General features: G+C 33.4%; 4 protein-coding genes across 8 annotated transcripts in view; 2 read left to right on the top strand and 2 right to left on the bottom strand.

Annotated features, from left to right (window-relative positions):
* LOC149909522 (S-formylglutathione hydrolase) overlaps nt 1-26,534 on the top strand; it is a 120,820-nt gene that overhangs the window by 19,111 nt on the left and 75,175 nt on the right. The gene's annotated exons all lie outside the window — the stretch shown is intronic.
* LOC149909533 (rab-like protein 6) lies at nt 1,484-6,789 on the bottom strand. Its single transcript, XM_090119558.1, has 11 exons — nt 6,611-6,789; nt 6,342-6,496; nt 6,039-6,229; nt 5,524-5,670; nt 5,016-5,190; nt 4,238-4,393; nt 3,768-3,925; nt 3,185-3,337; nt 2,464-2,756; nt 2,340-2,380; nt 1,484-2,219 (listed from the first exon to the last, which is right to left on the bottom strand). The coding sequence occupies exons 1-11, from the start codon at nt 6,720-6,722 to the stop codon at nt 2,031-2,033; spliced, it is 1,770 nt and encodes a 589-aa protein (XP_089975684.1). The 5' UTR covers nt 6,723-6,789; the 3' UTR covers nt 1,484-2,030.
* On the bottom strand, nt 7,605-8,387 carry LOC149909532 (small integral membrane protein 8). 3 transcript variants are annotated; one of them, XM_090117696.1, is made up of 3 exons: nt 8,357-8,387; nt 7,998-8,124; nt 7,605-7,855 (listed from the first exon to the last, which is right to left on the bottom strand). In XM_090117696.1, exons 2-3 carry the CDS (start codon nt 8,103-8,105, stop codon nt 7,700-7,702), a joined length of 264 nt encoding a protein of 87 aa, XP_089973822.1. In that variant the 5' UTR covers nt 8,106-8,124; nt 8,357-8,387; the 3' UTR covers nt 7,605-7,699. The 3 variants fall into 3 exon arrangements, with proteins under 3 accessions (XP_089973822.1, XP_089973828.1, XP_089973816.1); XM_090117702.1 differs by having other exon boundaries at nt 8,344-8,367; XM_090117690.1 differs by lacking the exon at nt 8,357-8,387 and adding an exon at nt 8,224-8,350.
* LOC149909531 (uncharacterized) lies at nt 10,355-26,501 on the top strand. 3 transcript variants are annotated; one of them, XM_090119556.1, is made up of 13 exons: nt 10,355-10,692; nt 10,880-10,984; nt 11,204-11,304; nt 11,660-11,777; nt 12,245-12,356; nt 12,760-12,891; nt 13,157-13,284; nt 13,809-14,005; nt 14,593-14,670; nt 14,837-14,998; nt 15,366-15,536; nt 17,432-17,618; nt 26,090-26,501. In XM_090119556.1, exons 1-13 carry the CDS (start codon nt 10,536-10,538, stop codon nt 26,176-26,178), a joined length of 1,737 nt encoding a protein of 578 aa, XP_089975682.1. In that variant the 5' UTR covers nt 10,355-10,535; the 3' UTR covers nt 26,179-26,501. The 3 variants fall into 3 exon arrangements, with proteins under 3 accessions (XP_089975682.1, XP_089975681.1, XP_089975680.1); XM_090119555.1 differs by having other exon boundaries at nt 10,356-10,692; nt 11,600-11,777; nt 13,821-14,005; XM_090119554.1 differs by having other exon boundaries at nt 10,356-10,692; nt 11,600-11,777.

The following is a 26,534-nucleotide window of genomic DNA, read 5'->3' as shown; positions in this document are numbered from 1 at the left end:
TAATTTCATCGAATTCTTGATATAAAGAGCTGTAAGGTCATTTGACCCTGTACGGGAACTTTTTTTTTAACATGATATTGTAAAATTCAATTGTTGTATAGTATTGCCGTTCAAAAGAAACCGTTCTAAAAAAAGTTATAGAGAAATGCAAAACCAGAAATTTTGTTAAAGTTTAAACATCGTAGATTAATGAAATATAATAGTTTTCTACACTTTATCCGTTGTTTTAAATAGTATTAACATAGATAAATTAGGAAAAAACGATGCCGTACATTTTTGTGCAGACCACATCTTTTAGGCTGATGAAAGCGACGAAAGCTACAATTTTAAGAGTGCTTTATGGCCATTTGATACAGTACGGCATTAACATATTTTTACCCAACTACGGCAAAGCAAAAGGAGGGTTATGGTTTTGACAGGTCATGTATGTATGTTCATCTATTCCCTCGTAACTTCTAAACTATTTATCATAATTCGACAAATGACATATCATTAGAGGCGTCTGAATTGTTCACTGGATAACCAACGACCAGCTAGCTAAAGGCTATATGGGGTTTCACAAAATCTAATGTGGCGCCCTCTAGCGGACAAAACATACAGAGTAAAAAAATAAAGTTAAGATAAATATGCAGTGTTTGGTATCATTTGAAAGCGCTTTACTTGTACATTTTGAATATGTATATATTACTAGCATTTGCTTGTGACTTTACCTGTATTCATGGACTGATTGCATATAATTCACATCTTTTCGTTCATAGCTTTTTTATTAGTTCATCAATTTAACGGAGTCCATTCCACCTGACTCCGACTTTCCAAGGTGATAATTAACCACCTCGAGCTTCTTAATATTAATGTATATTTATATTTTATTATAAAAATATAAAGCAAATATTTCGTTATATGGATTTTTTTCTTTTTCAGATTTTTCCCCTTTGAACCAACGAAAATGTACGGCACATGAAAAAATATTATCTATGCATAAAATACTTTAAAAATAAATTTATTTCGTGTTGTGTCAAATGACCCCCTGGAGTGGGGAAAGAGAGGGGATTACAACTCTCGATTTTTTCCCCTTGTCCCCATGATTTTTGTACGGCGTTGCGGAATAATGGATTAAAAGCAGTATAGCAATAGTATGACACAGATGCCGTACATGGTCAAATGACCAAATTTACCCCCGGTAACTCTCGGAAATTTAATAAAAATTCCGACTTGGTGGACCACCATTTTTGTACGGCACTGAGCGGTTTCTTATTATTTTTAATGGATCTATCGATTGTTAAGAATGCCGTACAAAAATATATGACCAAAATTTACCGAGTCTACCTGTACTTTTCAATTCTCATCTGCACTCAGTTGGACAGCTTACAAGTGACGGCATAGTGATGAATCTTATTATTTTTTGCTCTGCTATCGTTCTAGATATGTCCCATGGTGGTTCATTTGACCCATATTTTTGTCCTATGCGGGCTTGTAGTCTAATACGAATTTGACTAGAATACGACATCGATTAAAACATGAATTATAAATATGCTATCTCAACATGGAATGTAAAATATTTTTAGTGTTTAAAATTAATAATATTCGCTATATGTATAAAATAAATGTTTCGAGTCAATTTATCTAGTTATCGATATTTGTTTCGATTTTAATTATTTCGGCAATGAGATTCGAAATAGCTTGTTATTATGAAAACCACAATAAAGTTGACATTGACAGCATTTATTACCTACGCATTTCGATTTAATGCGAAAAGCATAACATAAAAAATTTATCGATTTTAATTGATTAAAAATTCGAATCCCATAGTACTAATTTGAGATCGTAAATCATGATCAATATAGTATGTGTATAATTAATGAATTTTTAATAATTTCAATTTCAGTCATAAAATATTTCGTAATTGATTCGTTAATTTAAAAATAGGGTTGTCGTCAACTAAATGGAAATATAAAACGATTATAGTCTAATGAAAACTGGTCATAATGGTGTTGGCATTTTATAGCAAATCCATAAAAATAATGCGAATGTTAAATGCTATCATATTCTTCGTAGTTAAAGTCCCCAGTGACGGTAGGGGCCAGGAGGTCTTGTTGGGGGTTGGTCGGTTTGTCACTTTTGGACTTCTTGCGTTTATGTTTCTTATCTTTGCGCTCGGACCGGTCACTGTAGTCCCCTTTTTCTTTGTCCTTTGACTTCTTCTTTTTGTGTTTTTTCTCCTGTAATTATTTATTTTAATATGTATTGGGTAAGTACATGGGATGTATTGCATGTATAAGGTTACATTATATCTAAATAACAAGTTGAATATATAATTTCTTTTATGAAACGAATTTTACCTTCTGATCCGGCTCCTTTGCCACATCTGGATCTTCGCCTCCTGAAAAATAATAATAAAAAATGTCAAAATCTTTCAAAAAAATATGTAAGGACTTTTTTTTTCTTATACTTAGTAGATTTTACCTTCTGGTGATCTCCTAGCACTGGAATCTCCAGCCCAAAGTGGATATTCATTGCTCAAACATTCATCTTGGTCTTGACTTACGATTCCTATGTTATCATTGTCATCCGTATTTTTGCTTATAGTTGCTTGATTGAACATATTAGTTAAACTATCGTTTTTACTAATTCTAGAGTTAATTGTATAGTCTGTGCTTATTTTAGTCTGTATGGTGGGTTTAATGGGCGGACTGCTGTCAACATCGAAGTCATCTTGATCAATAGTAACTCTGGGATTAATGGTATTTTCGTCGTCGCTAGAATGAAATAATAATTATTATTGATTTCAGTAAGGCTTTATATTATGTATTATCAGTTATCACTGTCAATAGAAACTATAAAAAATAATGAAAAACAGAGCTAGGAAAGCTTTGCTACAAGACAACAACTCAAATAAACATAAAGGAAATACAACATTTTTAATGCGTCGTAATTTTATCTTATATATAAAATTCTCGTGTCACAATGTTAGTCTGCATACTCCTTCGAAACGGGTGGACCGATTCTCATGAAATTTTCTGTGCATATCGGGTAAGTCTGAGAATCGGCCAACATCTATTTTTCATATGTACCACGGGCGAAGCCGGGGCGGACCGCTAGTAACTTATAATATTCACTTAAAAGACTTCTAGCTGGCATCATATGAATTTCGACAAATTGTATGAAAAATGTTCAAATGGATTACCTTTCACTTTCGTAATTATCCTCTTGATTTACATTATTGATAGGCTGCAAGTCTTCTAGGAAGCTGCTATCAAGAGTCCCGGCATAAAACTCGTCCAAAGCGCCGGAAGAATTCGACACCGATACATTTGTTACAGATGGCGTGCTTGGACCACTGGCAAGGAAGAAAGAGCACAGAATATTTAATTTTACATAAGATAGAAATTGATGATTAATAGGCTTTTTTCAGTTCTAAGCAATGATATTATAAGTAAAAATTTAGTAGATAGGTTACCAACATTTTCATCATTGATCATTGATCTTGAACATTTGATCTTCAAAAACGCGTATACAAACGTCAAAGTAAACAGTAAGATGGCATATTTCAATTATCATGAGAGAAAAAGCGACAGTTGAAGTCTGGCTAATTAGCTACATTTCACATGCCCCTTAAGATTTAATATTTTCTAGTGATGTAAGAGTGAAAACTGAAAACATGTATGCATGTAACAGTTCGGAGTAAATTTTTTATTAGAAGAAATAACTATGATTGAATGGTCAACTCGTAGCTTACAAATTATTGTTATCTCTTTCTTATAACATACCTGTCTTGAGGGATTCTCGATGGTGTTGTCTCCATACTAACGGTTGGAATACCCTTTGGATTAATTAGCTCTTGGCTCACAAAGGAAGTTTGTTTTGCTGGTTTATCCTCTGGTATGCTTGAAGATCTTACTAACGTAGGATTTAAAGATTGCGCTAACTGAAACATATAAAATTGCACGCTCGTGTATAACGCACACATAATATTGCAAGTAAAAAAATATGTCCAATAAAGTTTGTATGGAGTTTCAATGACAACACAGATTATGGCTGATAAAACATACAGGTTATTTTGAATGTCAATACTCGCCAAGGAAATCTTGCATTATATTAATTTGTAGTTTTGGAATGGATAATGAAGTATTGTAAGACAGTTTTAGCTGTTTTAATTTCCTTACATATAAAAAATTCATTAGTACAAAATTCTGTTGATGTTATTTAGTTCTTAAAAAGGAAGTTTATTCATACTTACAAGTGGGTTAACACTGGGAGGAACTATCGGCTTGCCGGCGCCCAGTACAATGCTCGGCGATCGCTCGTTGTTCACTCTGGTTTCATTCTCAGTGCTTTGGCGCCTCTTGTTCGCCAAACGGTCAACAAATGTATTGTAATGAGCTTCATCTGATTTCTGCAAATAAAGTATCTTTTTATAACATATAATTTTTTTTTATAGAACTTTTGTAGCTCATACAGTCTATAGTGAAGTGGAGAGATGTTTCATCATCATATAATTTTAAACTTTATTGTCATTATGCATAGTAGCAGTAGTGTTTATTTATCACGAATCACGATAATCCATAGTCATGCATTTTGAACTTTATTGTCAAAGTATGAAATGTCCATCTATGGCACTGTGAGCACTCCGAGAAATAATAGTAATGAAGATAATGTTTTAAATAATTCACTAGATTATTGTTAGTTAGAAAGTATGCACATACACATACATGCACATTGCACATCCTATCATACTCTTATTTAAAGAGATACACAAAATACCGTTACAATCAAATATAAAACCAGGCATAAGACACATAAACAGATTAAAAAAAATACTGGATATTAAAATACACCGGCGAATGACGCGGATTCGAATTCCAATTCCGGATTTTTTTTCATTTCTTTTAAATCTTCAAATATTTATACATTGATTATAACCCTATAAGAATAAAAATTATATGCTGAAAGACTGAGATGAATGAATGAGCTGAAAAAAGAATTGAAATATTAATATTCCAAATGCATAATTTTACCAGAAAATCATCAAGCTCCTTTTCAGTCTCCTCTGTATCCTTTTGATTCCTTTGCAACTGTTCCAATAAACTCGTTTTCTGCAGCCTTAGAAATGGAACACTCAGGAACTTGTGCAAGAATCTCAAGCCAAAGCCATTCCTCATGGACGACTCTGCATACCGGATTGGGGCAGTCCTATATGTAATATTTACATTACATATTTAATTTTGTATAACTATATTATTTTTACTAAACATTTATGAATTAAAGATTTTTTTACAAAGTTAAATGTGGTTTTATTGATACTTATACTGATAGATTTATTACTTCAGTAAAAATAAATTACTGAGGAGAATATCTTTTCTCTTTTACAATTTATAGTATCCAGATCACAAAATACCAAGACTTGTAATTTTTTATGTATAAATATGTCAGTATTATCAAATTATTGCCCATTTTATTTCAATATGTACATCAAAAGTATTCTAAATAGTAAATAGTTTAGTTTAAGTGTTATCACCAAATTACCTGGTCATTTTAGCATTATACAATGCCTGATCAATGTGGTGGGGATGGACTTGCCGATGATGCTGCATGTCACAATGATTGCCGAGAATTATTACTGGCAAATCAGCTGGAATTTGACCCAGCTCCTTGACTACATAATCAAATGTCCTGTAAAAAAATGAGTTGTTAGTTATCCTCTTTCAAAAAAGGGAATATAAGACTGATATTCTAGTTGAAGTATGTTAAGTTGAAAAATATGAATACTGTGTCTATAAATCACACATATGGCTTCCCATATCAAATTAACGCTGAATTTTGTAAAGTGAACAAAACTAGCACATTGCTAATAATTTTACATGTTTGTTTTTCTAATAAGGATTATAATAGTACAACAATTAATTATTTATTAATTTATGTACATTCTTATTGTTGCATTTTTATTACATGCCACTAATAATGTATACAAAGTGAATATATAATACTTTTATAATATTTAGAACAAACAGCAAGATAAAAACAGCCCACCAAATACATACCATGGTTTAGTGATATCCAACATTAATATAACACCTGTAGCATTTTTATACACATCTAGGAATGTTGCATCCAAAACTGGTGTTTCATAGCCTTCCTCTGGCAATGTTGGTGCTGTCTGATTCTCTAACTTCAAACCTAATGGCATTTTCTTCTTTGTACGACCTTTATCTACTACTTCCCAAACCTCTACCTAGAAACAAATAATAAAAACATTTATCTGCACAATTGTTTAAATTCAATCATATTCAATATTGATTGATTAAATAATAAGGAAGTACATAAAGATAGAAATAAATTATTACCTTTACTATAAAATCTGTATTCTTGTATGTCCAATGTATTGGAGCAACTTGAATTTGCTCTGTCGGCGTATACTCTTCTTTAAAGGGGCCGCCTTGTAGGCGTTGTAGCAAACAAGATTTACCAACATTGCGATCGCCTTTTATCAGAATTTTCACTAAAAATTTAATAAAAATCTATAAGTTCACTATAATATACGAATATGTTAAAATTTTAAACCTGTTTACATAGTTAACGCATAATTAAATAATAATTAGAAAGTAAAACACACTGTTATAGTGAACACCCCGAGAAAATTTCTTTTGCAAAGACGACGACATAGGCATTGGTGCTGGGCAGCGATCATCATTGCTTCGTGTTAATTTTTTAAGGGCGGAAAACATTTTTAATCAATATCTCTCAAATTAAAAGTAATCACTTCCCAACTTTCTTTCATGCAGCTTTTTGACATGACCTAAACATAAATGTTTGCGTGATGTTTGCAAGCTGTGTTTGCAAGTGATTTGACGGATAAGTCAAAATTATGTCATCTGTCAAATTTATTTCTTCTTGAATTCTGAGCTTTTTGACTATATTCGAAATGTGAATCGCGCTAAGTTATAAAAAACGTTCTGGGCCACGGCTGTATGACTGTTATTTTTTTTTGCATTAGTATTAAACAATTAAGTATGTTAACATTTACCTGCTTAACATAATATGCAACGCAATTATTTGTTAAGATCTCACCACCAAAGAAATAAAAAAAGGGAATATTAATTACTTAATTTGAAAAATATTTGGATGATCAAACTGCTCTGTTTTTCTTTTAGGATTAATCGAACCGATCAATCCCCTAAACTAATTTGCATGAAAATCGTTGGTACCATTTCAGAGGTTTAGGTATACCTACACTTTACATAGGTACCAATTGTGCTAGCTTTCCGCTCATGTTGCCAACTTTACATATCTATAATATAAAAATGAATCGCAAAATGTGTTGGTAAGCGCATAACTCGAGAACGGCTGAACCGATTTCGATAATTCTTTTTTTATTATATTCCTTGAAGTACGAGGATGGTTTTTATGTAGAGAAAACGTAAATATGTACCACGGGCGAAGCCGGGGCGGACCGCTAGTTCTTTATATCTATTCCTGATGTTCATGAAAATTTATTTTCAAAATGGAAATCATTCCAAGGAATTTCGTAACATAAATATTACCTACAAAAGACTTTTTTTTGTAATTTGAAATATCAAGGACAAAAGGCAGGTATTCAATAATTTAAGTATCACATACCACTAACAAACAGTTTTAATATATATATATATATACTAAGCATAATAACTACCTATAACTCATTTAAATAATTTATTTTTCACTTTCAGTCCCATTTAGACTTTTTCTTTTCAAATATTTCTTTTCCATCAGCGTCAACAGCTGCATAGTATCCCATGGATTCATATTTTTGTCTCATATAAGCAATATATCCCAAGGCAAATGCAAAACATGTAGCACCTATGCTCATGATAACAATATTCTGAAATAAAAGCATAAAAATTATTACTTATTTGCATTTACATTTGGGGACTTTAAGAAAATCTTTTATGTAATACATATTACATACTACATAAAATGTATTTGAAGAAAGAAATAAATAATTAATATAATTGAGTAATTACCGGCTTTGCATAAAGTTCAAAGTTAATAACACGAAACGCAGTTGTAGATCTCATTGAGCGAAGACCATCTCCTGGTTTTTCTTTGATGTCATTTGGTTTGTCTGCCATTGTATATTTTGTATTTTACCTGTTATACAAGAATTTTCGTTGAAGATGATAATTATGATGTTTATTTATGTGCAATGATTGTTTGTAGAAGATATTTTGTAGTCATAAAATTACTAACCTACAATATGGGTATACAATTTATTTTTTGTTTTTCATTTTCTATTAAGTTTAGAACTAGGATAAATTAAAGAGAGTAAATTAAAATTAAATATTAATTTATTTTTACTGGTGTATATACCTCGTAGATATACCTTTTGTTGTAATTTTTTTTAATGATATTGACAATTGACATTTGACATTGACAATATGTTGACAATTCGACAATATGGGATATATTTTTTTAAATTTAGGATAGCGATACTAGGCTTTTAGTTTGACTGTTTTAAATGTTATTGGATATTCATGAATATTTAAATGAGACTAGTATTTTGTACTGAATGGAAAAGTAGCTACTTAAAGGTCCTTTGGATTAATTAAAACTCGGATATATGACATAATACAGTTATTTTGAGAGAAGAATAGAAGATCAATCACGATAGACGTAGTACATAAATTACCTACGTTTTTTTAATTACAAAGCTTTTAAATGTAAAATTAATGGAACTCTTTTTACAATAAAATATAATATCTTTGATCAAGTGGTATTCTTTGATCGAAGATTATTATAAATTATAAGCAGCTGACTAAAGAGTAATATTTTTTCCGCTTTTGCATAGTAATTTGCTTTTGCTTTAGCTGTTCGCAGTTGATCGCAGCGTGGTATTATATTGTAATTTAAAATATAGCATACTCATTAAATTTAATTAAATAATTTTACTTTTTGCTGAAATCGTCACAGATAGAATTATGTAGTAAAGTTAAAATATAGTAATGCACTAAAATAAATTTCTGTTTACTACTAATGGAATTTTTATTTAAAAACAAATATTTTAACCAACTGATAATATTCTTTTATTCATTTTATTTCTGTCTCTCGTATTAATATAGTTAAAATAAAATTTAAATTTGATATAGTACGACATAAAAGAGATGAAATTAATTATTTTGGAACTAATTCGTTTTTCATTACCTGGCAACCCTGAATTGGCAATGTAGCTGTCAAGTTGAATAAAAATTTGTTGTTTTTTTCGTGAAGTGGAGAATTATTGAGATAAAATTGTTATTTAGAACAAGAAATTTAAATAAAAAAGGAGACATCATGAAAAAGGTTAAACGTAGCGGTGTCCGTGATGTGGTGTATAAAGTTTTTATTCGGTGTTTGTCCGAATTTCAAGCTGGAAATTTATTGACTGATTTGGAAAACGTTTACAAACGTACAGCAGAATATACCGGTGAGATTCCATTTATTTTTGCTCAGTACTACGTAAAATAGAATATTCCATTAGTGACGAGTGTTTAATGTATGTATGTATGGCGATTATTACGTTTTCGCAATTTAATTTGAGGTTATTTGTATGTAAACAAAAACTAGTTTTTATAGTGCGACCAGCACAATTTGAGTCAAGAAGTTATATCCAATCCAACCAGCCTCAAATAAAGTACCTAGTTTAGATTTTACTACATAGTATAGTGATAACTGTTTTCATACAGCTATCTATCTATTAATCAATCAAACCATAAGAAAAAAAATCATATTTACTGTATCATATTTACAGATACTGAAGATGCCCCGTACCCTCTTGCCAGTACTTCGAAACAGAGTGATGATCAGTCCTTTGAAGGAGTAGAATATTTAGATTTTGATGAATTATATTAATGTACAAAATTTATCTACAAAAAAAATAAAAATATGTGGTTTTCAAATCGCCTTGTTTTTTTCTACCCGACGGACCCAGAAAGAGGGTAATGTGTTTGAGCTGCATGTATGCTTGTTTGTTTGTATGTTTGATTCTATGTGCGCCTCTGCAGTCTAAGCACTTGACCGATTTTTATAAAATAACTAATTCCAAATACATTTAAGTAAAATTTGACCTAGGTAGGTCAATTAAAATACTAATGTATTTTTGTCTTAAATTTACACTATTGCTACAATGAAACAATTATAACGGTTTAAATCGCGGTATTTATTTTAGAATTTATATATATAGATGTTTGGATTTTTATTCTATAGTATCAAGATCGCTTGCGTCGCAGTATCAGTGTTGCTATATGAGCGACGGTGGCGCCCTCATTTATTTTCATCTCTTTTGTGTCGCACTGTACAATACAAGATATTATCTATAGTCTTTACGTTGACAACTTAAATTAGGGCAACACTGAAAATGACGCCGAAACCAACTTGGCTGGGCACTATGGACGATTCTCTGAATTTGTCAAACAGTTTGTGAATTTGTTATTAATTTTGAGAATGTTGAGTTTTCATTCATAATTGTGTAACAAAAATCAATGTTTATTTGTGTTTTTTAATCGTGAACTTTTGTTTAATTTAAAATGGAGTCAGAATCAGTGCTTCATGGTGATGTTTCTGATGGCGCGGAAATGTCGCCTTTGGTTGAAAATCAACCAGAAACAATTGGAGAGATTGCTGAAAATAACATCACAACTGAACATTCGGATGCGGATGCGGCACAAACACCTGAGGATGCAGGTTAATAACAATTCTTTCTTCTATAAATATAAACAAAATGTTATGCGTGGTTACATGGCCTAATTGAGCATCGCCAGTCTTATTTAACACGCGACTCGTTGTTCAATATATTACTTATAAATTTTTATAAGCAGTTTTGTGAATCTTATCATCATTGGTATATAAAAATAATCATTTTATTGATCAGTAACAAATGGGGGACCAACTAGTAGCAGTGACCTGTTGGACTTAGAACAAGGTGTTGAACCAGTTGAAAATGAAGAACATCCTGTTGAAGAAGAAGGCAATGAAGGTGAGTTATAGAAAGTATTCAAGAAAATTATAAACTTTTTTATTGGAATTAAATGGGAATTTTTAACTCATTGTTTAATTTGTTCTGGATTCCTATAGGGTACTTATAGGCAGTGATTTTTATTAAGTGTTTTAAAGTTAAAGTGCATTAAAACAGTCAACAATTAATATCTAAATTGAATTTTTCAACAAGTTTTTTTTTTTTTAATTTTATACACAGGCCAAGCAGAGGCTGAAGATGAAATGGACATAGATGAAACAACTCCTGGCGCAGTGGGTGATGAATCAGCATACATTGGAGACAACTGCTTATCAACTCCAGTAAGATTTACTTTTAGTTTTTAGTCATATATTATGTATCTGCTTCTGTATATTAAAAATCCAAGATTTATGTATTTTAATCAAAAACTGTTAATTAATATTTCTTTAATAAAAAAGATTTCTTAAAAGGATAAAATGAATGAAATATTGTCCAACAGAACTTTATGAAAAAGTCTAAATGAAGATAAATCTTAATAAGTTTAAATTTTGTTTAAAAAAGGTATATAAATGAATATAAAAAGTAAAAAAAAAATAACAATTGGCAATAAATTAAATTTTGAGTACTTTAAATTAGGCTGCGACTGAAGACAATTCCCCTCAAGAAGAAAATCAGTTGGATCCCATTTTGAAACAGGATAGTTTGGAGGGAGATCCTGAGGGTGAGGCGGGGGAACAGCAAGAGGAGTCCCCGGACCAGTCGATCAGTTCCGCCATGCCTGTTGAAGGTGATGGTGCACCAATCATTCAAGACGGTGAGTTTTTATTCCTACTTATTATTTAAACTATAATTTAAAGTTTCTTTTTGTCTTTGTGAATAAAAAAAATTGAATAGTTAATGCTTAACATTTCATAAAATTAATTTATATCATTCATTGTATTTGTATAAATGAAATGATCACTAAATAAAATCCATGTGTAGGTGTTTTTTTGTTAATTTTTATGGTTATCTGTAATAATAATGTTGTACAAATAGGATTGAACCAAAAAATACGAAAATCAATGAAAAACAACATAGATTGACTAGAGGTCCGCCCCGGCTTCGCCCATGGTACATATTTCGCAATAAAAGGTAGCCTATGTCCTTTCTCGGGTATCAAAATATCTCCATACCAAATTTCATGCAAGTTGGTTCAGTAGTTTAGGCGTGATTGAGTAACAGACAGATAGACAGAGTTACTTTCGCATTTATAATATTAGTATGGATTGTAATTCCACACAGAGGAGTCGAGCACAATGGACGAAGATATGGGTGGTGGTGAAGGTGTTGCAAGCAGCGATGATGTTAATGACATCAGCAGTGCGGCTCAAGAAGTACTCAGTACTGGTATTAGGTACAGTACATGTTTTCTAACCTAATCAATTAGTTATTTTTACATGACTACAGCAAAGCAAAAGAAGTGTTATGATTTAGATGTTCATCTGTTTCCTCATAACTTTTGAATTAGTTATCATTTATTAGACAAAAAAGGTGTCATTGGAAACCTCTTCATTGTCTGCTGGTTAAAGATTGCATGAATTTACGTTAAAATGGACTACAGCACTCTCTAGAGTACTTAAAGTAAAAAAAATATGTTTGTTCAGAATTTACGCGATTTATTCTTCCCGACGTTTCAAACACTTTACAGCGAGCATGGTCACGTGGAGACGGGGAGGGTGTCCGTTAAAAAGTCTTAAATTTCTAAATGTATAATACTCGCGTAAAATCAAACATAAGAAAATACTATGTTTGTTCAGTTCAAGTACAACAGAGGGTGGCGCAGATATCTCAAGCAGTGGGCAAGGAGAGGCGGCACTGATTTCCTCAACAGCCAATGGGCCTGCAGTACTGCATTCTTTCTCTGTGCTACCGCAGCATCCCGCCAATGAGTTAGTATTGTTTTTTACTAACTCAGTTTGTTTTGAAAAAATGTTGTGTTAAAGTCATAAAAAAATATTATCTGCAAAAAAAAAAAACTAAATAGTTGCCATAAGAATTTGTATATGAAAGATTCCATAGTGTTCAGTTGTGATTACCTTAAGCTATATTTTTCCTTTTGGCTAGCCCAAATTCACTCAATTCTATATTCTATATTAAATTCTTATGACTAAATTAATTTTTAAGAAAATTATTGAATTTCTGTTTATTTTACAGTTTTAGTGACGCGGACACGTCAGAAATGGAAGGCGCGGCCGACACTATGCCGTCGGTGAGCGAGTCAATGCCGTTGCTGACTATGACCGCTAATGGATCTGCTTTGCTGTCACCTAATCTCTTGCAAGGTATTCTAAAATTTTATATTTTTCTTGTATTTCTTTCATACTCACTATCTAAAATTTAAAAGTATGTCTGTAAAAAATTATGTCTTTATATAAAATACAGTTGCTATAAAAGCAACCCAAAAATGCAATAAATAATGAAAACTTTTTATTGACCCTTAATTAAGTTCTTAAATTATTGTATTATATACCTAGTACCTATCTGATTTTCAGTCACTAAACAATCTATTAGTAAAAAAAAATTGGTTGCCTGTAAAGTCGGTTTACTGACGATAGTTGAACGTGACAACGCCTTAAGGCCGATTGTGCTTCTTTGTCGCTCGTTCTGCGCTCTCGCTTGCACTTCAAGCTTTACATGGAACGCCTCAGAGCGAGGGAATTCCGCATGAGTCATGTTTTTTCGTGCGTGCAGCCGGCTCTATCGAATTATAAGACGTTGTCACGTCAAAACGGTATGCACACAATCCACTCGTACAGTATGATACTTTACTGCGTTCTGTGTAGAAGCGTTAAACTAACTTTGTTAGGCATGTACGCAGGCGAGGAGGGCGCCGGGGGCGGCGGCGTGTCGTCGTCGGTGTCGGAGCGCGGCGCGGAGGGCGAGGCGGGGGACGGCGCCGTGAGCAGCTCGGGCGCGAACGGCGCGCCGCCCATCCCGCCCGCCGACGCGGCGCACGCGCTCGCCACGCTCGCCAGCGCCGCGCTGCACCACCACCAGGAACAGGTTACTTTATTTATTAAGCTACTAGATTTCCGCCCGCGGCTTCGCCCGCTTTGTCTAAAACTTGATAAATTATATACATATACAAAAACCTTCCTATTGAATCACTATCTATTAAAAAAAACCGCATCAGAATCCGTTACGTGGTTTTAAAGATTTAAGCGTACAAAGGGACATAGGGACAGAGAAACCGACTTTGTTTTATACTATGTAGTGAAGCTATTGCATAGCTTCTATCGCGGGCCTTGAGCGCGGGGACCGAATCCAGAAATTTAGTAACGAAAAACCTCACGCTCCCCACTCCGACGGGCGCGGAGGTGTGGCTTGAAGGCATAGCATGCAATAGATTTACCGTGGCAGTCCCCGAGTGCCACGTCTTTTTTATTTTTTATATAACACTTTCTTATACATATTTTTATAAAATGGAAAAGTAAATCACAATCTCATACAGCTTTAATATGTGAATGAAATAAATTCCAATTTTTGCACTCATAAACATAACCATCTTCAAATATAATTTTCATCTATTCTAATTTCTAATGCAATGATTAATTACAAAACTGTCAATAAATAATATTTTCTATTTTCAGCCAGAGCAGGAGGAACAGAAACAAAACGACGAAGATACTTGGTACACTGTTGGAATTGTCAAAGGCACCACATTTACAGTAAGTTTATTGGTCTGCTGTCCAAAAATTATGTAAAACAGAATTACATTAAGCAGTTAACAATAAATGATTTATTGTGTTACAAGCTATGCAATGTCAATTTTTGTTAATTTTTTCACTTAATGGGCACATTTTTTGTTAACCGTTAACAATTAAATTTTTACAGGTACACAATTACATATCAGATCCGAACATCGACCTATCAAACCTCTCACTGGACAGTATACCAGACTTGAGCGATTTAGCGACGACACCTTTAGAGCACGGTACGGCGTACAAGTTTAGAATCGCCGCGATAAATTCCTGTGGCAAAGGGGACTTCAGCGAGGTACATTTTGTAATATTTTTTTTCTGTCAGAATAAAATTGCATCATTATTAAATTGGGAGTGATTAAAATTAAGTGTTAATGTTCATATATTTTTTTGTGATTCTTTGACATGTTGTTTTGTAACATTCAAATGTTTAATAAAATAATAATAAAAAATAATATAAAAGAATAGGAAAAATTCGCCTCATCATCGATTTTTTATTTTTTTCTATTCTTTAAGAATTTCTCAAATGAACTTCTTCATATATAATGAATCATATTGATTTCCCTAATTGGTTCATATACAATTTTTTCGTTTTACTAATAATGCAATAACCCACTTACTAAAAATTGTAAATTGGACCATTTTTACCTGCCAACCTACAGGAAGCGGCATTCAAAACGTGCCTCCCCGGCTTCCCGGGCGCTCCGTCCGCGATAAAGATCTCCAAGTCGGTGGAGGGCGCGCACCTCTCGTGGGAGCCGCCGCAGGTCGCCGCAGAGGGAATATTCGAGTACTCCGTGTATCTCGCTGTGCGGTCCAACACGCAGCAGAAGGTATGTGACGTTTTTTTGTATATTGTTAAGTGTAACGATTGGAATAATATTAATTATTTGTTCATACTTTGTTCTGATTTGTATGTTAATGTGTTGTACAATATGTAGCGGTTTTTAATTTACATTTTGTAGAATTTTATAAACGCTGTGAATATTATACAGGGTGTAATCGTTAAGTGTGCACAAGCGATTATTCCGTAACTATTGCAGATATCAAAAAACTTTAAACTGTTATCGAAAGTACTTAACCTAATGAGTAAAATGGCCATAATAATTTTTTAAAAATAAAACGAGAAATATCCAAAAATGTTACATTAAACGCTCCCATACAATTTATTTCCCATACATTTTGTATTCATAGTAGATTTTCGAAGTGACGTCCTTATTGTGCAATACAATGAGGAGGTCTATTTACAGTTTCTAAATGAACTTCCCTCCAAATTTGCGAAATAATTAAAGCAGAAAACCAAAAAAACAAAAAAAAAGCTAAAATCTTTCATATTAAATGTATAGGTTGATCCAAAAGTAATGATAATTGGGTATTTCCTGTGCACATAAAATATAAAATAAATGTTTTATGCTTGCTCATGTAATCACTAAGTTATCACAAAAAAATTATATCTACAGGCCACGTTTCCAAGTATTAACATTAATTTTAATGTGAACAGTGCGAGCCAGAATGTTTCCCGACGAAAAGAAGAAACAACGATTCGACATTTAGAGGGTGAATTTCTAAATTTTTAATGAGATCAGGATAATTTTTTGTCACGATTTGTGACCATGGGCGTTACCTGGGTTCACCATGTTTATGCTGAAACCAAGAAACAATCAATGGCCTGGATGCGAGCTTCCAAAGTGACGGTGAAGATTTTCAAAGTGAAAATTAGTGGGATAGATTAAAGCCGTAGTTTTTTGGGACGCTGAAGAAATGTGGAATATTTTAAGAAGGTAGCCACTACTACACAGGGCTCTTACTACACAGACCAAATTAAAAGATTGCGGGTAGGTTAGTAAGAAAAAGAGACATGGCAAACTTCAGTCTTGAATGTTGGTTCACCAAGACAACGCACCAGATCACAAAGCGTCAGTTGCGATGGCTGCCAATCAAAAATCGGCATTGAAAATGCTTGAACACCCACCCTGTTTGTAAGATCTAGCTCCTAGTTAATTCTATCTCTTACCTCGGCACAAGAAACACCGTCGATACAAGAAATTTTAAGACGACAGCGAAGTGATGGCCGATTTTGAGGGGTTTTTGTAGATGAAGTCAAAGTTTTTTTTTTTCTGAGTTAAGGAAAAAAAATATCGAAGTATTATCTAGTTAGAAGACTATCTAGAGAAATACATAATTATTTTAACTGTAATGACCTTGTTTAATATTGATAATCATTACTTTTGGATCAACCCATGTACATGGGATATTCATATCTCATACTAAATGTATGGGAGGGCTTAAAGTTAATTTTTTAGATATTTCTCGTATTATTTTTAAAAAATTATTATGGCCATTTTACTCATTAGGTTAAGTACTTTCGATATCAGTTTAAAGTTTTTTGATATCTGTAATAGTTACAGAATAATCGCCTGTGCACACTTAACGATTACACCCTGTATAGTGAATATGACATGGAAAAAAATAACAAAAATAAAAAAGGAATGTATAGTTCAAAATATCATTGACTGTGCTTTCATTTCCATTTTTTATTATTTTACCATCTTAAAAGTTATTTAATTTTTTTTTCAATAAATGTAAAGATATTCATCGACATATTATACACATATTTTTCTCTAACAATAATCACTTCCACTTTCACGTTATAATGTTATATTTACAAACACAAACAAAAAAATCGCCTCGGTATTCATTTCCCTACAACAAGTTATTCATCGCACAGGAGGCGTCCAAGTCGCAGCTTGCGTTCGTGCGCGTGTACTGCGGCAAGGCGAACACGTGCGTGGTGCCGCAGTCGTCGCTCGGCGCGGCCCACGTGGACTCGTCCACCAAGCCCGCGATCATATTCCGTATAGCGGCGCGCAACGAGAAGGGCTACGGGCCGGCTACGCAAGTCAGGTGGCTGCAGGGTTGGTACCAATGAGGTTTTATTAGTCAATTAGAAAAAAAGTAAAAAAAAGGCGTGTTGCACTCCGGGAGTGCCGGCAGAAGTGAAAACTTGATTATTAACGTTGAGCATGTTTGATATCCATCCGTCTTACGCTTTTTCGATCAGGTCACGTGTCCTGACGCGACTTTAAGATTTTATACCCAACGCCGCTAAAGAAGTTTTCACTTCAAAAACATTTTTGGGCGCTGAAGTGTGGCCAGGTGTATAGAAGAAATATTACATTTTATAAAATTGTGTGTTTTGACATAGACTAATACACTCAAGAAGACTTACAATCGCCATAGTAAAAAACGTAACTCGTTTCTCAGTTCCCAATTTTGTCGATAGATGTCACTCACAGTAGCATTTGGCATTTTTATAAGCTTTTTTATACGTTTAAGAACTAGATGTCGCCTTAGAGCATTAAGTCGGTTTAATGAAGCTAAGAGATGTCGCTACAAAAAAAATCAATGTGCCAAATAGTATCTTGACGTAAAATATAATACGCAAAAAACGTAAACTATAACGTAAAATATAATACGTAAAATATAATACGCAAAAAAATATTTTTATTTAAATGTTATTTTTTGCTCTGAATCGCGCAAGCGAAATGTTTTCGTTACAGAGCATATATACAACTTTCCGCCATTAATAATCGGGGCCTTTACGGCCGGCCGGTCGAGTAGACTAGTCTCTCCCTTTTTCGATTGAGGAAATCCACCTCCCTACCTCCACATCATTTTGTTTTAGTTTTAAAGATTTAATAAGCGTAAAATAATACTTTCTTCATTTTTGTATTTTGAGTAAACGTAACACTAATAACGGTTAGTTTGACCAGAGGCGACTCGTGACAAAATTGTATGGGTGTTTAATTAAGTATTGAACTAAAGTCTAAAACAAAGAAAATACAGTAGCGTAGTAAATTCATTACAAAAAAAAAGCACCACAATAAGGGTGCTATTACAGATTTTTAACAAAAAACGCTATTTTACGGTACAATTTTAACTCAAAGCATGAGAACAAAGTAATATCTTAAATCTTTATATATAAAAATGAATCGCAAAATGTGTTGGTAAGCGCATAACTCGAGAACGGCTGAACCGATTTCGATAATTCTTTTTTATTATATTCCTTGAAGTACGAGGATGGTTTTTATGTAGAGAAAACGTAAATATGTACCACGGGCGAAGCCGGGGCGGACCGCTAGTTACAAATAATTGGAATATTTCGATTTGCAACAAATAATGTTAACGATATTTTTTATCAGTTAAATAGTTTAAGAGATATATCGTAAATACCATTTCAACCGCTATTTTCAAGATGGCGGCCGTGGGACAAGGGTGGCGACCCCACAAACTTGGTTTTAGCTTCACACTGACCCCCCCTACACATCAAAAAAACAAAATTGCGTCCTCTAAAAAATGCAAGGTTAGGGCTAAAAAATGTAACATTTCAATGGATCACTAATAAAAGTAACAAAATGAATTTTTAAAGTTATCTTCTGGAATCAATTTCAATAAAAATATAAAAAAATAATACTACTTATCAAGTATGAAGATGATCTATAAAATGGATTGCGCTATGTTTACGTGATCTTTTGTTTCGCGAAGGACTGAAAATTTCTCTTAACCTCTTATTGGATTCCGTATTTAGGCATTTGATATTCGTATTGGAGTTTAGGTATACGATAAATTTAATTTAAAATTAAAGATATATTAATTGTTAAATGAATGAGCACAACTTTATTATAATTATTTATGGGAGTTCACTGCACCAGCGCTCCTTAGGATGGACCGCCTATTTTTGTCACTTCGTTCATCGCTGTTCGAGAGTGACTTCGTGACCACCATGGACTTAGATCATTAAGTAATCGATAACACTCGCAGGTAACCCCTTTTGTCGAGGTATAAGATTATTCGAATCGAAAAATCTTATGCTTTCATGAAAACTACTTGCGTAATCGATTACAAACACTCTGCGTTTTCCTAGGCTAAAACATCGAAAGGACGTCTGCGAGTGCTCCGCTAAAAATGCCGTTTTGCACTGTCAAGCCTTGCAGAAGCAATTCAAACATGTCGAATATTAAAAAAGATGGAATAACCTTTCATTTGTGTATATTTTTTTAACGTACATTTCTAATTAAATGCAATTTCTAATAATCGTCGATGTATCGTTTAGCGATATGATCAAGACAAATAATCGAGTCGTTTACTCGATCATTGATGCGGCCCCACGAGACTATCATGGAAAGAAAATATACAAATTTAATCTTTATGAACTAAGAGATAAAGTTGAATTTAAAACCCGATAATGAACCGCATTCCTTACGAGTCTATCTTTTAGCCCCTTGACCACCGAGCGGCCCGATCGGACCACGGCCCACGGGCCACGACACAATAGATTTTCTATTGTGTCTGTGATTCCGGGGGCTGAGGCATTAAAGAAATACAAATTTAATCTTTATGACCTAAGTTATAAAGTTGAATTTAGAACGCGATATTGAACCGCACTCCCCACGAGACAACTTGGAATGAAATACAAATTTAATCTTTATGAACTTAGGGATAGAGTTGAATTTAAAAACTCGTCGCTTAAAAGGTCATAAATTTTTACGACTTTCGTGACACAAATTATTTTTGTGAATGTGTGATTGTGTTTCAATAGTGTGAGTTACCTTCTCCGCACCAAAATCAGCAGAAAGTTTAGTTAGAACATTTGCCAGCGTACTCCATCCATTACTTAATGATCTAAGACCATGGACCACGTTGCTATGAACTGTTTTTGTCAAAGAATTACTCGAACAATTAGAACATAAATTTCAACGTAAGATGTATAGGTGCCCGTAGCTGTATTGATGAGTCTCGTACTTAAAAACCGATAGATGCTGGTTCAAATCATTGCCGTACATCTTTTTTTTTTTTTTCCCGTATTTTATGGTCATATAAATAATACTTTTTACAAGGGAATAATTAAGAAGAAAAAAGATATAGACATTTTTTTAACAGAAAATAAAGAATTTAAATAATATATATTACTAGCGGTCCGCCCCGGCTTCGCCCGTGGTACATATTTACGTTTTCTCTACATAAAAACCATCCTCGTACTTCAAGAAATATAATAAAAAAAGAATTATCGAAATCGGTTCAGCCGTTCTCGAGTTATGCGCTTACCAACACATTTTGCGATTCATTTTTATATATAAGACTAGCAGTCCGCCCCGGCTTCGCCCGTGGTACATATTCACGTTTTCTCTACATAAGAACCATCCTCGAACTTCAAGGAATATTATAAAAAAAGAATTAACGAAATCGGTTAATCCGTTCTCAAGTTATGCGCTTATCAACACATTTTGGGATTCATTTTTATATTATAAAGATATACACTACTCTGATCACTATGTCGAATGTTTGTAGTGGGTGTCGAAATCTTATTAAAGGTACTCTCTTCCTTAAGATGCTCCACAATCCTATATAAGTTACTCTATGATGCTCCACCACCGCGTTGCTATGAACTGTATTTATCAAAGAAATACTCGAACAATTAGAGCATAAAGGAGAATGACCACGGGTGGTATCGGTAAAATTTTAGTTGTGCCACGTATTCGTGATATTGTTAATTCCTATTTGTATTTATAATGATCATATTTATCACTATTAAGTCGTAATTATACCGAATAAATAGAAATAAAAGTAAAAGTTATTCTTTTGAAACATGTATGACCACGTATGGAATCGGTAAAATACTAGTTGTGTCACGTGTTCGTGATATTGTTAATTCCTATTTGTATTTATAATGATCATATTTATCACTATTAAGTCGTAATTATACCGAATAAATAGAAATAAAAGTAAAAGTTTCTGTTTTGACACATTATATCTATCTCTCTTGCAAGCGTCCTGCGTCATATGTCATAGTTGAATGAATGTGTTCGACGCATTGTTCGACGTTATTTATTTTGAATTATAATGTTTATTACGATTTACTTTTCACATTTGTCTTGTAAATTAAAATATTACCTATGTAATAAATGTAAAACTTAACGTTCATCGTTAGTATAAACTCGATAAAGTATTTTTTTGAAGCGTTGAATAAAACTATTGTTTTATTTTTATTGTCGTGAACTGCGGCTTATTTACATAAAAACTTTAATCGTTTCTAAAAGTACTAACATCAAGCTTTAAATTGAGCTATATTTCATCTTGACACAATAAGTTTGATTGCGATACCAAGTGCCATAGTCACTTGGGCAATCTCCTTTCAATGTAACGTGCTGGCCACGGACAATTCGCTATAGCGAAAATTCGCGCGGCGCGACTGGCGGCGCGTCTTGCGAATGAATCAAATGTATGGAAATGTACTGGGCATGCCACGCGCAGCGGCGACCAGCGAGACGACCGGCGAATTTCCCCGAGCGAATCGCGCGGCACGACTAGCGATCGAAACAAATGTATGAGTTATTACGGCGCAGGCCACGGAGTCGAGCGGCAGACGCGGCGACTACTCCCGGAGCGAACTTAATTTAAAATAGTTTGTTTTTTTTTTCGCGAAAATGGAGACGGAAGCTTTTATTGCAGAAATTCTAGCTAGACTAGCTATTTGGAAGTCTAGCCACCCGCAACATAATTTTTCATCATGCCTATATTTTTCATATTTTTGGTGGAATTCTCCGTCTGTAACACGATTTCTATTTAATTCGTGTACTCCACTATAGCCAGTTCCAGCCATTTATAAGAGTTATAAATGGCTGGAAAAAGTACTGGTCTCTTAAAGAAGTAATGAAAGACAATAACCTACACATTTCAACTAAAACTAAATTATTCAACACATGCATCCTACCTGTGCTGACGTATGGAAGTGAAACGTGGGCCCTACCAAAAAACATAACAAATAAACTCCGCATCTGTCAAAATTCCATGGAAAGAAGCATGACTGGCATCAAAAGAAAAGACAAAATAAAGCAAAGCAGCATCAGATACAAGACTAAGGTCCAGGACATAACACTGAAGATAAGAAGGCAAAAGTGGAAATGGGCGGGGCACATGATCAGGGGTAAAGAAAAATGGAGCAAATTTACTACACAGTGGTACCCAAGAGAAGGAAAGAGAAAGAGAGGGAGACCCCAAAAAAGATGGGATGACGACATTAGACAGGTAGCGGGTACAACCTGGGGTAGAGTGGCCTTAGTGAGACCCGAATGGAAGAGATTGGAGGAGGCCTTTGCCAACTGGCAAACGGACACGCAAAAATGGGTCAAACCGAGCATATATAACTACACACATATGTAAAGTCCGAACAAAGGCTAATAATAAAAACTCCACTATATCTTCCAAACATTAAATCTTAAGCAAAAAAGCTGCTACTCTCCAAACAACGTCGAGCTAACTTTGATAAAGCTATCTCGTCTCCTCGTCTACACTGGTCGCGGCGGCGAACGCAACTGCCCGTGGCGTGCTTACCGCGCCGCGCGACTTGCCGCGCCGCCCGTCGCGCCGTCGGTCGCGCCGCCGGTGTCCGTGGCCAGCCCGTAAGACGTATAAGTGCCGGTAGCTGTGTTGACTGAGTCTCGTACTTTAAAATCGATAGATGCTGGTTCAAATCATCGCTGTTCATCCACATTTTTTTTTCTTTTCCCGTATTTTAAGGGTCATATAAATAATACTGTTTACAAGAGAATACTTAAGAAGAAAAAAGAAAAGACATTTTTTTAACAGAAAATAAAGAATATATATAATATACACTACTCTGATCACTATGTTGAATGTTTGTAGTGGGAGTCGAAATCTTATTAAAGGTACTCACTTCCTTAAGATGCTCCACCACCGCGTTGCTATGAACTGTATTTATCAAAGAAATACTCGAACAATTAGAGCATAAATTTCAATGTAAGACGTATAAGTGCCTGTAGCTGTGTTGACTGAGTCTCGTACTTTAAAATCGATAGATGCTGGTTCAAATCATCGCTGTACATCCACATTTTTTTTTCTTTTCCCGTATTTTATGGTCATATAAATAATACTGTTTACAAGGGAATACTTAAGAAGAAAAAAGATATAGACATTTTTTTAACAGAAAATAAAGAATATATATAATATAATTATATTATATACACTACTCTGATCACTATGTCGAATGTTTGTAGTGGGTGTCGAAATCGTAATAGAGGTACTCACTTCCTTAGATGCTCCCTAAAAACTAAAATAATAATTCAAAAACACCGGAGTTTTTAAAACAACGCCCTCTAGATGTAATAATTGAAAATCGATAGTTTGCTGTTTCCTTAGTTCTAAAATTGGTCACTAGGTGGCGCTTTTAAAACTGCAAATTAAATAATAAGCTCAAATGAGAGCGCCATCTAGCAATAAGCTGAAATTACGGGGTACGATTTCTAGTATGACATTCATCAGTCCTCTTTAGATTCTATTAGTCCATGGTTTTGATCAGGGTTTTGTGGCCGCCATGTTAGGTGTCTGTAGGGTTGGAATAATACTATTAAGTATAAAAAAATTAATGTGAAAAAGAAAAAAAATTGGCTGTGTTAAACTCAACTGGCCTACTCCTAGTAGGCCAGTTGATATAAATGTAAGATGAAAGTGGGAAAAATGTTTTGTTTTGTGTTTCGGGCCTACAAGAGGAATACATGAAATATTACAACTTATAAAATAATATGTATTTTAATACGTGCTATGTTGGCTACATAAGTCAGATGCCTGTAGGATTGGTACAAATGAAATGTTATTATGTACTAAGTTATTAATAATTAAAAAAAAATGTTTTGGTTGTGTGGCCACGGGTCTATTGGGGTACCAATGAAATTTATTATGTACTAAATAAAAATAAAAAGTACAATAAAAAAATGTTGTGTGGTTTTATGAAACCACGGTAAAAGTGAAACTGTTCGAACGGTTCCGAACACTGCTTTGTGTAGCGCATGTCGCGTGACGGTCGGCGGTAGCCGCGATACACGCGACATGCGCTACACAGACCAAAAAGTTTCACTTTAAAATTGTGTGGTTGTGTAGTAAAGGCCTACTTTTCAAAATCAATTGACAAAAAAGAAAATAAAGATTTAGTTGTCTGGTACGGGCATAGGTCATAGGTGTATAAATGGTATGTTAGTATAAATGTTTTTGTAAATTTTGATAATTACTCCGGGTCCGCCTCGAAAGTCGGGTGGTTACAGGGTTATTTCAAATAATATGTAATTAATTATTATAAAAAATTCGCTCACATGAAAATCTTAACACAGAACAAAAAAAAAACTTAATGTTCTGAAGATCTGGGAATGTTATTAAGATTTTTCATCTATTTCCATTTACATACTTTAATCAATTTACATTTATCATATAGATCTCAAAAACTAAAAAAGATAACATGTAAACAGTTACTTTCTACGTATCTATAAAAAATAATAAGTTCATATAATTTCTATAAATTATTTTATCATAAGAATCATCTCACTATATCATCAAATGAGTCAAATTTGTTATACATATTTAGATTTACGCGACCCACATAATTGATGCATTATTTGGCCTATGTAGAAGTAATTTATAGTATGTATGATAGCTGTATAGTGCGGTAATATATCTTCCTACATTCATTTTCATATACACATTATAACATAGGATTTCCCATAAGAGTTTGTAAAAAACTAAATTGCAATGAACTTCACAGGGACATGCAACTAACTTACACACAATACAACATAGGACTAATACATATTACAGAAATAGGTTCATATGGACGATTTATTCTTATGAATGTAGAAATAAAACAAATAATTTATTATTTTTTAAATATCATATTTTTCTTTTTGGAAATTTGGACATTGACACGCATTGTTTTTTTTAAATGCCTCATTGGTTAGTTGTGAGAGAGACTGGTAAGAAATCTTTGTAAATATTAACTTAAGTTACTATGAATGTTGTTGCTGAAAATTGTCCCTGTTGATAGTTTGTATGCGTTCATACTTCCATTAATTTTCTTCATGATTATATTATATTTTACACTTATTGCCATGAAGTTGGCAATACATGTGTTCATGTACTTGTAGGCTGGAATAATATTGACTGATCTGATTTCATTGAGAACTACTGCATTTTGCGAATTTTATTTTTTCTCGTGAATTATTCCTAAATGTGCATGTTTCATTTTCATTTGCTTGAAAATATAAAAATATCTAAACATATTCAGTTCTAAATTTACAACTCATAAGCTTTTTGAGCCGATTATTATACTTAAGCTAGATCTATAGTGTATAAACTTTCTTCTTTGTCTATCTGTGTGTGCTTTACGTGTCTTTTCTGTGAAATTCTGTGTGTCTATTCTTATATTATAAAGAAGATAAATTTTAAAATTTGCGAAAATTTTTTCAGTCTAATATATTTCATTCGATATCCGGGATGAACCCTATATAAGTAGTAAGCTAATAAAGTGACCATTTGTTTTCAGATATAAAATCGACAGGCGTAAAGCGAGCGGGCGACAGCCGGTTACCGGGCGCTTCGCCGTCAAAGCAACCAAAACAGTTACTGCACTAAATGTTAGTTATATTCTCAGGTTTTACTTAGAATACTTATGTTTTAAGTTACAATTTTTCTCCCGTGCTTCTATTGGCACGCCTATGTCGTAGTTTACATATAAATGTATTTGTTAATATAAAGCTATCATCCCAATATTATCATTTATTTTGAACGTCGTTCACTCGTGACATAGATAAATTAGTGTAATTTGACTATAATAATTGTTGAGGCGGAATAAGTGACTGATATAACTGAGTGTAAGTATTGAAATGAATAGAATAAGTGCAAATTATATCTGTTATATAAAATACTTGCAGAAAATAAACATTTTTTTATATAAATCTGTTGTTTCAAAGTGTCATTTGGGATATGTA

The sequence above is a fragment of the Colias eurytheme genome, chromosome 3 (assembly GCF_061535395.1).
Source record: "Colias eurytheme isolate Ceu_HAF_F1 chromosome 3, ilColEury1 Martin Lab GWU primary, whole genome shotgun sequence".
NCBI classification, from domain to species: Eukaryota; Metazoa; Arthropoda; class Insecta; order Lepidoptera; family Pieridae; genus Colias; species Colias eurytheme.
Note: the sequence above shows the minus strand (reverse complement) of the source record. Positions and strands in the feature narration are given on the sequence as shown.